Genomic DNA, 15,307 nt, shown 5'->3' with positions numbered 1-15,307 from the left:
AAAAAATAATTAATCTTGATTTTGTGCTAATTACAATTACTGTATGTGTATGAGATACCAGTATACACACAGCCTGAGTGAATCATGTATTTTTATAAATGTGTGACCCTGATACTGAATTGAGAAAGAAATTAAAGGTGACAAAATGAAAATGAAGTACAACAGTAATATGGAAAAGATTTAACATTAGACTAGAGATGGACCAGAAGACTTTATAGGGATAGTATGGGAATATTTTGTAATGTTATAAATGAGTGCAACAATACCATGCTGTATTATTTTGAACAATACACATGTACAGTATTTCACTTTAACGTAGACATACAGAATTTTTTTTCCCCACGGCAGAGCAGCCTTGTATAATTCAGTGGAGGAAAGCATAAATGTTATCTATGTAAATGCATGACATTAATTAAAGGCCATCCACCCACGTGATGGTAGTTATTATGGCTGGTTAGATTTCTGCTTGTGTTGAAAGTGGAAGACATACGTATGCTGTGAATTATGTGAGGTAACTGCTCTCCATGTCAGCCATGCAGTCTGTGTGCACATCTACAGAGCTCTGAGAAAAAGTCTTATTAGGGAAAAAATAAATGAAATCCCCTGTGTGTGTTCCATAGGTATGCAGAAGCTATATTATTAAAAGAGACCACATTTACTTGATATTCCAAAGTAGAAAATTTACACAATATTCCTGTTTCTAGATGAGCCGTTTTTGTTGACAAATTCTTAATCTTATCATAACTCAAAATGCACAATTTTCCATGTTTCTTTTTATAATCCAGATATAGTTTATTCAGTTGTTATGAAATTGACAAATTATTAATGAAAGCATTGTGCCTGTCACTGATGAAGACCACGAGAAGATGCAGAAGCTCCAGGAAAAGTTGGTAAGTCCATTTTAGTTATGATTATTTAATCAACATTTTCTAAGGTCAGCAATGAATTTTCACTCTTAACACTTATTTTGTTATTATTCAACGGCTACTGCTCAAATGAGTTACACAAACATGTTCCCCGTCAAAGCATTATGGGAGATGTATTTTGATACTATCTTTTTTTAATATAGCAAGGGTTTAAAATAGCCACATTGTACATATACTGTTATCTTAAATTGCTATATAATCCCAGTGTCATGTATCTTCTTTACAGAATAAACCATAGCAAAACATTTATAAGAAAGTATTATAGCAAAGAAGCTAACAAATGAGCTAACAGCTAGCTATTAAATGGGCGGAATTTCCGCTCTTTATTTTCAAAATAAAAGTTTTAACTACTGCGCTCTTCGCCTGCCCTCGGGTGCGCATTTCCGTTGACACAACGTCACTTCTGGATGTCAATATGCAGCTTGGTGCTTCGCTGGGAAACAGGACCGCTGGAAAGATGTAAAGGTACCAACCAGTGAAGACCAGCCTCGAAGAAGACACTAAACGCCTCCTACAGGGAAACAGTACCCTTGGTCCGATAAACGGAACCACTTCAGCGGGCAGCTTCGTTGTGTCACTATTTCCGAAACAGCAGAACGGCTGTTTCAAGGAGCCATCTTTTGTGAGAGAATGTACGGGGCGACGCGGTGGGCCTGCTCGGGCTCTGGCCAGGGCCGGAGCCTGCTGATGCTGACAACCGCGCTCTTACTCTCGGTTATTGTGTTGCTGTCTGGGCTGCCCGGCTTCACCGAGGCGAAGGAATGCGACAAACCGTGTATGAACGGGCAATGCAACAGCGCTACTGGGAACTGTGTGTGCTTCCCTGGCTGGGTTGGGGACCAGTGCCAGCACTGCGGAGGGCGATTCAGGTACACTGAACACACGGGCAGAATAAAGCTGCTTTTTATTACTGAGACATGGTGTGAATGCTGCCTGAGTTTGCTCTACTCTGTGTCAAATCTGTGCTAATGCGGAGCCCACATTGCTAGTGAAGAGATGGGGAGCCCTGCACACCTGTCTTTAAAGATGCAGGTGTCCTGCTATTACTAGTAGGCCTACTACTAATGCTGACGATAACATTGCCACAAAGGCACAGTTGTCCTGGATCAAATACGCGTTTGTAAAGATACTGAGTAGTGTATGTGATTGGGATGATAATGCTAAGGTGGAGGCTGTGTGGCTTACACCTGGCCATTATGAGGCCTCGGTAGCCTTTAATCCTCACTAGTGTCTCCGTCTTGTCATTCATTTACTCGGGTGTTCTGAGTAAATGTTCACAGTGTTCTGGCCAAACTAAGTAGCACCAGGTTTTATTCACATCGCTGAATGTTAAGGTGCTTCTCAGCTAGGCTCACCTGTCAGCTAGGAACCGTTTTTCTATGGCAGAGTTTCTCCTAACAACAGTTTTCTTTGTCTATATGCTGTCATTTTTTTAAATTAAATGTCCTGTTGATAAGATGTTATTAACAAAAGTGAAGAATTCCCAGAATGCAGTGTTCCCAGATGACAAGAATGCACTTAAAAAAAAAGCTGTTTGGCATTCTGATGCCTAAAATACTCAAGTAATTATCAGAAGTATGTTCCTATCCATCCATAGTTGAGCTAATCAATTTGGTACTTATCCCGCTCACTTTCAGTGCTTTCTTACAACCAAGCCAGGTATTTATTTCTGTTTATGCTATGCTGGGACACATGGTGAACTGGGTGGTAGTATCTGTGAGGATACATGAGGAGTGTTGACAGTGTCCCCTCTGCTAAGCAACAACCGAGGTGGAAGCTGCTGGAGGTCTGAGCTGACAGGCGCTCAGACTGTTGTTGTGTCAGGCCTGGAGGTAAGACTGTCTGGCTTCCTGACTCTTTGCTATACAGGTGTCAGAATAGTTATAAACCAAAGTGTCGGACCCACTTGAGTGTTCCGATAGCTGTCACCCACCAATAACGGGACAGTGTAGGACATTTACGTGCACTCACGGTTTTTACAGCGGAGCCATCGTCCTGGTCGAGCTCGGTGAAACATCTGAGAGGTGGGAGGAAGTTGACCATTTGATAAAACTAATAACACATCCGCTCTCACTCGCCCCCTTTCTGTCCACATCTATGGCTTTTTGTGTGGGTGCTCACCCTATTTTAAACGGGGAACACTGCATACTATACAGTGTAATGGCAAATGGAGTCGAAAAGGCATCAAGATGTTAGCTTTAATATTCAGTCACTTAGTGCTACACATCTTGTTCTCATGACTGGAGAGAAAATGAGGATTACACAGTTTTCCAGTTTACATATGACTGTGCCCTTTTGTGCTTCCCCCCACATGACATAAACATGCATTTAATTAGAAATAAACCCCTTTTCCCCCCAAATATGTTTTCCTTGGTAGACTCAGATTTGCTCTCCAACAGTAAAATTATACTTCTGCTGTCCTTCCTTTTAGTTGTTTATCAAGAAGAGCTTTGTCGGTCTATATGATGAACTAGCATGTTTCTTCCCGTTAGGGGTCGCCACAGCGAATCATCTGTTTCCACCTACAGTAACTCTGTTCTCAGCATCCTCTACTCTCGCCCCAACTAACTTCATGTCCTCTTTTAGCACATCCATATATCTCCTCGATGGCCTTCCTCTTGACCTCTTGCCTGGCAGCTCCATCTCCAACATCCTTCTACCAGTATAACCACTATCCCTCCTCTGCACATGTCCAAACCATCTCAATCTGGCCTCTCTGACCTTGTCCCAAAACAGCCGACCTGAGCTGTCCCTCTGATGTGCTCATTCCTAATCCTGTCCATCCTGGTCCCTCCTAAACAGAACCTCAACATCCTCATTTCTGCTACCTGCTAGCTCAGCACCTCAACATCCTCATCTCTGCTACCTGCTAGCTCAGCTCTGATACTCTGCTGTGAACTAGCATGTTTGTGCAGCTAAAATGTGTCCACTGGGGCTTGCCCTATGGCCAGGCCATGGCTGAATGTTTTTATTTTTTTTGTCCACAGAAATCGGTCTCGGCCCAGTAAAGTGAAGCTGGAACTGTTGACACATTAGCACAGTCGGTTTCTGAGCGCATCTGGACAGATGAAGTGGAGGCTAAATGGCTGCTACATGTGGCAGGGTTGAGTTCTTTCTTTATGAACTAACTTGTCCTGGTCGTGGTTAAAAACCAGAAGTCCGTTGCACTCTCATATCTGTTGTGGTTTGTCACTATCGGCGCTCCACTTCACTCTCTGTCACACAGCTGCTTCCTGGGTAACATGGGATTGTTAGCATGAAAGTCTAGGGTTCAAGTGGGTTGCACTGATGCTTATAAGTGATCATTTTTGCTATTGGTGAATAACTAAATTGTTATAAAATAAAGACCTGTGACAAGTTCCCAGAGTCAACTTACTGTTGCTTAATTGGTCTTAAAACTGCTGTAAAGCCAGAGGGGATTTGGTTTGTAGCAATATGAGAGACAAACTCCAGCTCTGCACTTTGGAGAAATGGGTGCCTATCAAACGTGAGGATGTGTTGCTCTCTGTTTGTCATATCACTGTAAACTGAATATCCTTGGTCTGTTGGCCAGACAAAAATTCAAAGAATTACCTCAGGCTCTTTATTTATAATGGGCACTGTATTTCCATGGCATATTGGGTATGCATATTAGGCATACTCCTGCTGTCTCCTCTGACCAAGTTACTGGCCCATAAAGCTGGAGTGAGGTAGTTTCTCAATACTGCTTTAGCACTGGCCACTGGGCCAGATGCAGAGGATGTATGTCTCTGTGGGGATTATTAAAGTCAAATTTAGTCTTCTCTTTCGACTGTTACAGCCACAGACCAGCACTTCGTTGTCTTGTTTCTATTCTAAAACTTATTCTGTGTAGAAAAGTGGAGTCTTTCTCCTGTGACAGTGCTGTTAGAGAGGTTGTGGCACTGCTTGTCTGCTGGAGGACTGAGAGTCTGACCCTGAGCATCACTGATAGCACAGTTAATATTTACAGTATAATGCTGCATTTGTTGCTGCTTAAAGTGCCTTAGATTTTGTGTTGCTTATCTGTCTACTTTATATTTCATTTGTATTTTGTGGCATTCATGTGGACAGCAAAGTAAGAATTTCATTGTACAGGGAAACACGTTTCCTAACTGTGCATATGACAAATAAACACTTGAACTTATTGCCTCAAGCCTTAGCATGTCTGTGCCTCAGTGCTGTCGTTGCTACGTCTCCCTGTCGGGCTAATGACCATTAAGTGGAGTGGTAAACGTACAGCTGTGTGATCCCAGATACGCCTGGAATCAGGCCTGTGTTGTTTTGTTAGCGCGGTCAAAGGGACGATAGTCTTTCGGGGAGAGCCAGCGGTCTGAGGCTGTGTTTAGCATACAGACAATGCTGCTATACAAGGCGGGGTGAATGCTGGTAAAAGCAGCTTTCTGTGGCAGGGTCATGCCAAGATGGAGTCCCAGCTTGCCATGTGGGCCAAAACCAACATGAAGAAGAGGAGGGTGGGGGTGGCACAAATGGACTATAGTTGCTTTATAGCAGAACATGGAGATTTTCTTTTTGATCTTAGGATATTTTGAACTTGGTTCTATGTAGCTACGTGTGTAACTTGTTCCTGTGAATCTCAGTAAGTCTGTCTCTTTAGGGCTCAGCAGTATGGTTGAAGTCATCATCACAATAATAATCTGAATATTGTCTTGATACATGTGCTGTAGCCTATATCATATGACAAATGTATGAAAAACATATAAAAACAATCAAATTGATGTTGGCTGGAATGGCCTACAGGCCGGTGACACATGGAAAGGTGAGAGGTGCTGGGCCACCGAGGCAAGGTGGTGATGATGATGATTGTGGTGGAGACGCTGCTCCAACATCTCCCCTAGCTGTTCACCTGGGCTGAGACCTGGTGACTGTGAAGGCCACAGCGTCTGATTCACATCATCTTCATACTCATCAAATTATTCAGTGACCCCTGATGTCCTGTGGACGGGGGCACTGTCGTCCTGGAGGAGACAGTTTTTCATTTGTCACCTGTCTGTACTGTGTGTTCCATGTTACACTTCTAGTCTATGTCCTATGTGCATCATTAACTCTTTGTTCACCCAAATTACAAACAAGCAATCGAATGTTTCTCTCCAGCCGTGGTTCCGTTGGTCAAGATTTGACCTTTGTTTCTGAGGCTTCTCCCTTCACCCCAGTACAATGAGGCTTGTTTGTGATGCTCACAGAATCAAAAAAATTACAGCATGAACATTTAAAAAGATCCAGCAGCACTGTCTCCTTCCAGAGTGTGTCTGTTACTCGGGACAATCCACAGACCGCATTGGAGCTATTTATTTGGTAGAAAATAGTTCCCAGGCTGCACTGTTTATAGAGAGATGGTGCTGTTGAAGTTTTTACAATGCAGTTTTCTTGTTTCCTCTAGTAAACAGTATTTTGTCAGTGTGTTTTATGCATTTATTAAAGAGGTGAGAGAGTTAACAGGAAGCAGGAGGATAGAGAGGTGGGGGAATGACAAGCAACAAAGACAAAGCTGTTTGACTTCATACCAGGGACTTGAAGCTTATGTTTGGTTTATTAAAGCCCCAGACCACTGGCCAGGACATAGTTCATGGTATCCCCCCCCACTCTATTGAACGCCATAGATGAAATTTCATTCACCTCTGTTGAACTGGAATGGAGACACATATCTCAGGTCAGAGTCTCAGAGTCTCTGCACAGTAAACGGAGCTACCTGATACCACTATAGGTAAATGAGTTGGGTGAGCCAACCTTTCAGTTTCATTTTGAAAGCAGCAGTTCACTTGGTCATTATAATATTATAATACCTACTTGTTTTAACTTCCTTTTTCACCTCAGGAAGGCTGTCTGGGGAACACGTTGGCAGAATGACTCTAATGGTAGTGGTGGAATTTCTAGATTGATGTAAAAAAAAAAAAAATGTTTGTTCTCTGCAGTCTGTAGCCTGTACCTGTAGCTCCTGATGTTCATGAGGCTGGTCTCTGTCCGATGTGCATGATCTGTGGTTATGTCTACAAAAGCCAGCGTTGTCCTTCTGGACACGTGACTGTGCTTCGTAATGAGTATGAGTATGAGATGGAGCTTTTTGCCGACTTCAGTTTGTTTTTAGTAGGATCAGGGTTCTGAGCCACTTGTCTCATTCAGTGGAAAGGAGGGGTGAATGAATTCCTTGTCCAGGCCACGTAAAGCCAATGTAACCCTCAGACATATGTCACTATCCTGGCACTAGCTCTGACTCCCCCAATTTCTAATGTGGATTCTAGTTCAACAGAAATTACACACATGCCAGTAAATCTTTTAAACATCTCTTTTCCTCAGATACACTGTTTTGTACTAGTTTGATATTAGCTTTTCAGGTTTACAGCTTTACAGTTTTCTGAATGTATGAATTAGTCATCATCCATCCTTCAGCATTGTCTGGAACCTGTTTGAAGGCTAACCTCGCCTTGCTAACGGCCCCGCCGAGCGGCCGGCCTGCCTGCCCCCTGCACAGACTGATGCGCCGCCTTCTGAGATGGTTTTGTTTATACCTGTACACAACTGTTTAAAAGATCCAAGTATCAGCACAGATATGTTGAAGAGTGGCATCTGTAAACTGCACTCAACATGTCTGTGACGTTCAGTATCAAAGGGAGTTGTGTTGGTGCAGATGAGGCGGATCTGCAGGCTCTCAGCAGACAGATGTGATGTATTTTAACGCTGATCAAAGAACGCTTTTGAACGTTACACACTGGTCTTGGTGCAGCTGTAACTTGTGCAGAAGGTGTGAAATCACAGTTTCTGGGAAAATTGCAACATCTAACAATTTATGAAATATTAATCACACAGTATCCCTGACTGGTAGCTTCATGAGCATGTTGGGCTGCACAGCCTTTGCCGATCTATTTTTCAGCTCACAGCTCTCCTCTCCCATGGCTGCTGCTGCTGAGGCGCCTTCTATCATGTAATGTCAGTGTAGTGGTTGACTGTTGTGGAAGAGCAGCATGAACAAGGGAGGGCAGCTTATTTATTTTTGAACATCTGGTGGCTCTTCGCTCCAGGACATGTCTCTTTAGTGTTCCACACTTGACCTCAGGGTTTACACGAGCTGCTCCTGATGTGTCCAGACTAATGAGCTACAGACATCACAGCATGCCCAAGAAATTATTTTGACATCAGGGTCAATTTCTTTCTACTGATGCACAAAATGGTGTGACGGCCACCACTCTGAATTGCAAAGGGATGAAACAAAAAACAGGTAATTTCCCCCCAAAATATCCCCTAATTGATTTAAAATCGCATAACGGCAGCTTTTATATGTCTGCCCAGACAGTCTGGGGGAGGGGGCCTTTTACCTCTGCAGCGTTTCCACTCTGAGCGTAGCCTTTTCCCCTCCAGCCTGTGCTGCTGAACAGGGCTGTTGTTGCCTTTGAATGAGGAATCGTGTTTGCTCTGCTCTCATGCTGCACCACTTTACCATTTTCAGACCACTTGGCTCTGCTGCAGGGATACTGTTTGCATGAGAAGGAGCTGGTGTTGATATCACTGCAAATGTCAGGCTATGCTCATATAAATGTGCATCTAATGACAGGCACCTGGCCAGCAGGATTATCCTTCTTCTGCGCCTTCTGTTTAACATAGTCTTTATTTCAAAAGTGTAGTAAAACATAGGACTCAGAAATGGACCGATTTGCCCAAGAGTCCTCTAATTTTCATTGACTATAAATCACATAAAGTTTGCCGTATGGCACACCTTACACTTACAGATTTATTGACCAACTTTGAAGAAATGTATTCTTTTCAATAGTTTTACTATGGTTTGAAAATAAACCCATTTGCAGGCGGGGATCTCCCTGTAACCACACAATTAAAACATAGTGTTTGAAAATAAAATAGACAGCGTTTTTGTAACTGTTTGGCTGTTTGCACACAATTTGTTGCTAGTTCAACAACAGCTGCTCTTCCTACAGCCCATCTGTGCATGATTTGGGGTAACCAACCCTTTAATTATTGTGTTAGTGGTGACACCGATTAAAAAGCACAAATTCTAGGTTCATATAACGATGTTTGGGTCATCACTCTTGTCTCTTGTTACTTGTCACTCTTGTTAGTAGTAGCAGCAGTAGTAGTAGCACTAATAGCACAGTATGCTTGGTGCTACTAAAAGGCCTGAACAGGCAGCAGTTTGAGATGCTTCAGGGGGTCGTGGTGCGTCGGTTCAGGAGAGCCTCTCGGCTTCTGAGGGAGCGCTGTTGTTCTGCTGTCTGGGAGAGCTTAGTGCGCCTCCAAGCCCCGGCTGTATTAACACTGAGAGATCTGGAATTACAGCGTTAGTGTACTCACTGGGCAACTGTTGACACCTGGCATGTAAAAATCTGGGTGAAACTGCTCCCTTAAAACACTTAGCAGTACAAACAGTGAGCCAGCAGTGTTCAGCGGAGCCTGGTGTGTCAGTGTGGAAGGTCAGGGGAGAAATGATCTGCTCTGCTAGGCTGAGCTGATAAACCTTTCTTTGCAAAAGCTGCTGAGGTAGAACAAGAGTGTTGCAGTGTCATGTCATATGTTTGGCCTGTAAAGTTGTTGTTAACCTAACAACACCCTCGGCCTTGGACCTTGAGGCCCACGCAGCTGGGGCTTCTGCCCTGCGCCTCGCAGCCATGGGAACAAGCTTCAATAACAGGAAGTTGCAACATACTTGTTATTTTCTTGTTTATTATACTTGTTTATTCACAAAAACTTAATTTCCAACACACAACAGGGGTCTTTGTAAAAGTCCTATGTATAGATTGTAGCAGTTAAAAAAAACAAAAAAAAACCCTTTTCATTTGTGAAAGAATAACGCCCTGGTCTTGACCTGGGACCAGAATTGGTCATCCATACTAAGTTGAGACAATTTAATACTTTGACAAAAGCCTTACTTTAGGTTCTTGTTGTTTTCACTATGCAGAAATCTTTAACTGGTTCCTGGAGCTGACGAGGGGAGGAGCGTGCTTTCTGCAGCTTTCACAGTAGACTTCAGTGTGAAACGCTGCCGAGTGACTGTTTTGGAACAAGGCTGTGACTGGGTGTGTTAGCAGAGTCATTGCACCCTGAGACCTACATCAGTAATGATACAATCTCTGACTACATCTAAGTGCCCCCTGTGTAATTCAGCTCCTCTCTGCTGCTGTGTCATCAAGCTGCAAGTGATAACAGGCTGGGCATTGTACTGTACTATTAGAGTGTTTGCAGCCGCCCGTCGTGGTGTCGGCCATAGGTAACAATTTGCTGTAGAGGTTTAATCATTCTCACGATCTGAACTGTCCTGTTTGCACCTTGCTCAACCACTGACAATGTAGTAATAAAAAATGAGATGGTGCTTATCTGTACTCTCTCTGCTCTGCTGACTGGCTCTTATGTAACAATATTATGTGTAGTCTTTTTTTTGTGGTGCCACTTCAGAACATTCTTAGAAATTACAGCTATAACCTGAATCTTTTAATCAATTTTTTAAGATTTAGGTAAAGACTAGGCCAAGACTAGACTAGGAGACAAAATGTGTGACTGCAGGCGCTGCCATCTTGTTTTTGTGACGCATTTTGCAACCTGATTCTGCATAGTAACGTAGAAATAAATCATTTCATTGAATAGTTTAGAATGGAATGAAGTTGATTTTCACTTTAGCAGTTTGAGAAATCAAAGCTGTTGATGGGGATGAATTTCATATGCAGCTATTTAGCTTTTTATCTTGGGTTTAAATCAGGACGCATATTGAAAGTTGTTGCGAAAAGCAGTAATAAGCTTAGTAATCTCTGCTGTAGAAGATCCAGTGGTGCTATCAGTTCCTTCTGCTGCCAGACTCGGAGAAGAGGACACAGTTTCCAGGATTTCAGCTTGTCTAGAGTAAAATGCCGCATCTTCATCTGTGGGCGGCACAGCTTTGTGGTGGGTAGCGCTGTCGACTCACAGCAAGAAGGGTTCGAGCTCTGGCCGACCCGGGGTCTTTCTGTGTGGAGTCTGCATGTTCTCCCTGTGCCTGCGTGGGTTCTCTCCGGGTGCTCCGGCTTCCTCCCACAGACCAAAGACATGCAGCTTAGGATGACTGACGGCTCTAAATAGCCCATAGGAGTGAGTGTGAGTGTGTGTGTGTGGTTGTTTATCTACATGTCAGCCCTGTGATAAACTGGTGACCTGTCCAGGGTGGACCCTGCCTCTCGCTCAGTGTCGGCTGGGATTGATTCTAGCACCCCGCAACCCTATTCAGGAATAAGTGGTAGATAATGGAGGGATGGATCTTCATCTGTAACCTTGTGTTTTGTTTTTTTCCTCCTCTGTGCTTTCTTTCAGGTTGACAGGGCCCTCTGGTTATCTGACAGATGGACCAGGAAACTATAAGTACAAGACCAAGTGCACGTGGCTCATTGAAGGACAGTAAGTGCAATGCAGGTCAAACACCAGATCAGGACAGGACTCTGCAACAGTTCAAGAGCTGAAAATCTTTATGACACCGACTGAATTCCTCAATTAGTTCAGAAAATGTTAAAGCAGTAGTATGGTACAGTTTAAATAGCACAGAGCACATTATAAATAGTGATTCAGTCTCTCTCTCTCTCTCTCATCTAATTTCATTTCAAATCCAGTTTTCAAACATCTTTGCTGCTGATACCGTCCTGGGCAAAAAAGCCTGCACATCTGTACTCTTAAGTGTCCTGAAGACACACCACATAAAACTAATGCTCTCTTATTGATCTCATCCACTGAATCAGCTTGAGCCATTAAGATAAAAGGCTAAGGAAGGGTTCCTGAAACCTTGAGACCATTGGAAGATGGATTGAGAAACCTGAAGCTGCAACTCAGTATTTCAGGAGTGCTCATAATGACTGTTTGGAGCACAGTCTACACTGGCAATGTACAGTGTCCAGAAAATGATGGATGAAAATTAATGGCAAAGTAACTACCAGAGATTCAATACTCCTCCTCTATCATTGCAGTCAGCATAAACACACCAGAGAGTATCGATTTAGAGCGAAGATTCTTAATTTTTCTGGCTGCCAGCTTTTCCAAACCTTAAACTCTTTGATTACATTTTCACTTTAGGCTTGTAGCCAGCATTGTCAGTGATGGGGATTAACCATGCCCTCTCAGGAGGTCACACACTTTTGTTCACTTCAGCCTAAGTGTCTTTGTGGCAAGGTTTTGAACTTCTGCCCTTCTTATTCCTGGACGGCCTCTCTAACCCCCAACCTTCACCTTCTGCTTTCATTACATACTAATGGCACATTTATATGCTGTCTTTAGACCTTGGCTCATTTTTAGCAGGAGGTTAATGCAGTGGCACGTGCACTGTATGTATCAAAATGACAGAATACTTTAAAGGGGGGCTTCATAATCCCCAGGCATAAAATCACTAGAAGAATGCTATGCGTCTTTCTGCCACTCTCAAATGGACCTCGGTGGTATTCCTAAAGTAGAATGAGGTTGTTTTTTTTTTTTTTGTTTTTTTTGTTATGTTTCCCTCAGTGAGTCTTTACTTTTGATTCATTATTTAGCAGTCACGAGTCTGCTAATCGAACCCCGGGGCTGCTGCTGTTCCTCACTTTATTTGGCTGCCAGGCACAGAAGGAGTGAGTCACTGCTTCCCTTTAAAAAATAAATTTGAGGAGAAAAATGTGACCATTCATAACATTTCATGCACATCTTGTGCCCTCATCGTACATGCTCTAAATGGGCCTTTGTCTTTCCTCCCTCCTCTTTTGAATGATTTCATTTTGCAACCTTGGCCAGAGCTGAGGCAGTTTTAAGAAGTTCATGAATGTCTGCAATTAGAAAGTGATTAAACAAGCTTGTCTTTCCTTTTTTTTTTTTTTTTTTGCTGCCCTTTGCTGTAAAAAAAACTCATCCATTGAAGATGGTTTAATCATTTTCAAAGTGGATTCTTGTTTAAAGTGCATTACAACTTAAACATCTGGTATTTACTTTGCTGTACATTTGGCACAAAACACAGGGGATTAAAACATATTTAGATGAATATCTGACTCATTTCCATTTTCTTTGGTCATTTATTTTGTGATTTCACGCAAACATAGAGAGCCAAAGTGGGAACCTGCCACCACACAAATGGATATAAAACTTTGTTGCAGGTGGTGAATGTTCCAACCATATAATTTGGTTAATTATCCTCCTTTTATGGTCATAACATCCCATTTATACTGCTCATGTAAGGCAAGGCAAGTTTATTTATAAAGTACATTTTCATACACAAAGGCAGTTCAAAGTGTGTTTGGGTGTTGCATTTTAAAAACCAAGTGGATTTATTAGAAATAGTTTTTCTCCTTGACCGTTGATGTTAATAAGTTGTAAAGTGATTTTAAGACTAACATCAGTTTACAGTCACTAACCCACAGTGACATTTTTACAAGTGTATTAAAATCCAAAACTGTTTGATATGATGACATAAGAGGACTTTTAAAGGTGCAACTCTTAGGGTAAAGCAACCTCAGACCCAGACAGACATTCTCATGGTCTTCCTCTGTGCGTTTTTCAGGCCCAACACCATACTCCGATTACGGTTCAACCACTTCGCCACCGAGTGCAGCTGGGACCACCTTTATGTGTATGATGGAGATTCCATTTATGCCCCGCTCCTCGCTGCTTTCAGGTATGTCTGCTGTGGATTTGGCTGTTGGTTGGTTTGATGAAGGTCTACAGGAAGCCGAGGTGTGGGCTGGATTGTCTCAGGAGGAGTCTTATTTATTTGATTAAGTTTTTTTTCTCCTCTGCCTCTGTTTCTTTGTCCCTTTTCTCTCTCACTCATTCTTTACTCCCCCTCTCTTTTTTGTGTTTATTACCAGACTCAAAACGTCCCTCCATTCTCCTGTACATGTCGTGTGTCCATGTTCCATGTTTTGTCATGTGACCGTGCTGTTCTGTGTTGCAATAAAGAAACAGGTTTATGCTCTCGCTTTCTTTTTTCTATTCAAATATTAATGCAAAACTTTGGTTTGAGTATCTAATTCTCTCCCTCAGAAGTTTCCACTTACTTTTTGGCAGGAAAGCCTCAGAAACTTAACTCGGTTCATGTGATCTGAAAGCTCACCATTGCATCATTGAAGCTTTGCATTTTTACATAAGCAAATAAAGGCTGATAAATGACAATTAAGGTCGACTTTTCTGTTGTTGCTGCAGTGGGCTGATTGTTCCTGAGCGTTACGGGAATGAGACGGTTCCTGAGGTGGTGTCTCACTCCGGCTACGCCCTGCTGCACTTCTTCAGTGATGCTGCCTACAACCTGACAGGCTTCAACATTTCCTACAGGTGAGAGAAGCACAACATCAAAATGGTTTTTGTTACCAGGCTGCATCTTAAAAAATAGCCAAGGAAAAATGGAGCTAATGTGAGTTTTTAATTGAATGTTCATCATTAAAACAGCCAAAACGAATACCATGTGGTGATACAATACCACTGGACTTTCCTTTGCCTTTTAAAATTTTGCTGCTAATCCTCTACAGTTGCTTTTGTGTCTGTCACCTGTGTTCATGATCGTGTCAGTCATTCGATCGGAGTATCTACACTGTGACAGATATGTTGATCCTGAGATGAGAATCTCAGTACAAATCATATTCATTTCACTTGCTGGTGAGATGGATTTGGGTGAAGGGCCCACTTCACCCCCTTTCTCAGCACATGATGACACATAAATCCTGTCACTCTCTGCCTGATTCAGCCAGCTGGCATGACTGGTTGACAGCATTTTAAATAAGAGGATCACGTTGGGGTGCAGTCTACAGCATGTTTTTGTTGGATCATCTTCTACTATTTGGGCACACCGTGGCACGTGTTGGTAAGGCAGCTACAGTCAGCATACTCAGTACCAGCTGTCTATGTGAAAACAATGCAGTAATTTAAATCTTACAAACAAGTAAAGTAGGATATTTGACCACTGCTGTTGCTACTACGAAATGGCAAATTTTGCTTCATAAGCCATATGTCTGAATTTCTCTCTAAATTTTCATTATTTTTAATTTTTAAGGTTCTCAAGTTCTCAGTGATCAGTTTTCTAAGAAATTTAAATGGACATTTTTAGGTAAGAAAATTTAAAGTGAAATCCAACACCAGGCTGCTCAGATGGGCAAAAATCAGGAAAGAAGTCAAATCAAATCAAATCAAATCAAATTTTATTTGTATAGCGCCAAATCACAACAAAAGTCATGTCAGGACACTTTACAAAGTAAGGTCTAGACCTTACTGTTATCAATATTATTACATAGGGAAAACCCAACAAATCCCCCTGAGCAAGCACTTGGCGACAGTGGGGAGGAAAAACTCCCTTTAACGGAAGAAACCTCCGACAGACCCCGGCTCTTGGTGGGCGGCCTTCTGCCTCGACCGGTTGGGGTGAGTGGATAGAGGAGAGACAAAAGAAGAAAAGC

At 42.5% G+C, this 15,307-nt stretch overlaps 1 protein-coding gene across 1 annotated transcript in view; it reads left to right on the top strand.

Moving 5' to 3' along the window:
• The first annotated feature begins 1,283 nt into the window (after positions 1-1,283).
• Positions 1,284-15,307, top strand: part of atrn (attractin) — a 129,741-nt gene continuing 115,717 nt past the window's right edge. The window contains exons 1-4 of the mRNA XM_020604154.1: positions 1,284-1,795; positions 11,226-11,309; positions 13,423-13,536; positions 14,064-14,192. Of these exons, the coding sequence (XP_020459810.1) occupies positions 1,557-1,795; positions 11,226-11,309; positions 13,423-13,536; positions 14,064-14,192 (566 nt within the window). The 5' untranslated portion in view covers positions 1,284-1,556. The remainder of the gene's footprint in view (positions 1,796-11,225; positions 11,310-13,422; positions 13,537-14,063; positions 14,193-15,307) is intronic.

Source organism: Monopterus albus, unplaced genomic scaffold, assembly GCF_001952655.1.
Source record: "Monopterus albus unplaced genomic scaffold, M_albus_1.0 scaffold64.1, whole genome shotgun sequence".
NCBI classification, from domain to species: domain Eukaryota; kingdom Metazoa; phylum Chordata; class Actinopteri; order Synbranchiformes; family Synbranchidae; genus Monopterus; species Monopterus albus.
This window is presented reverse-complemented; position numbering and strand designations above follow the sequence as displayed.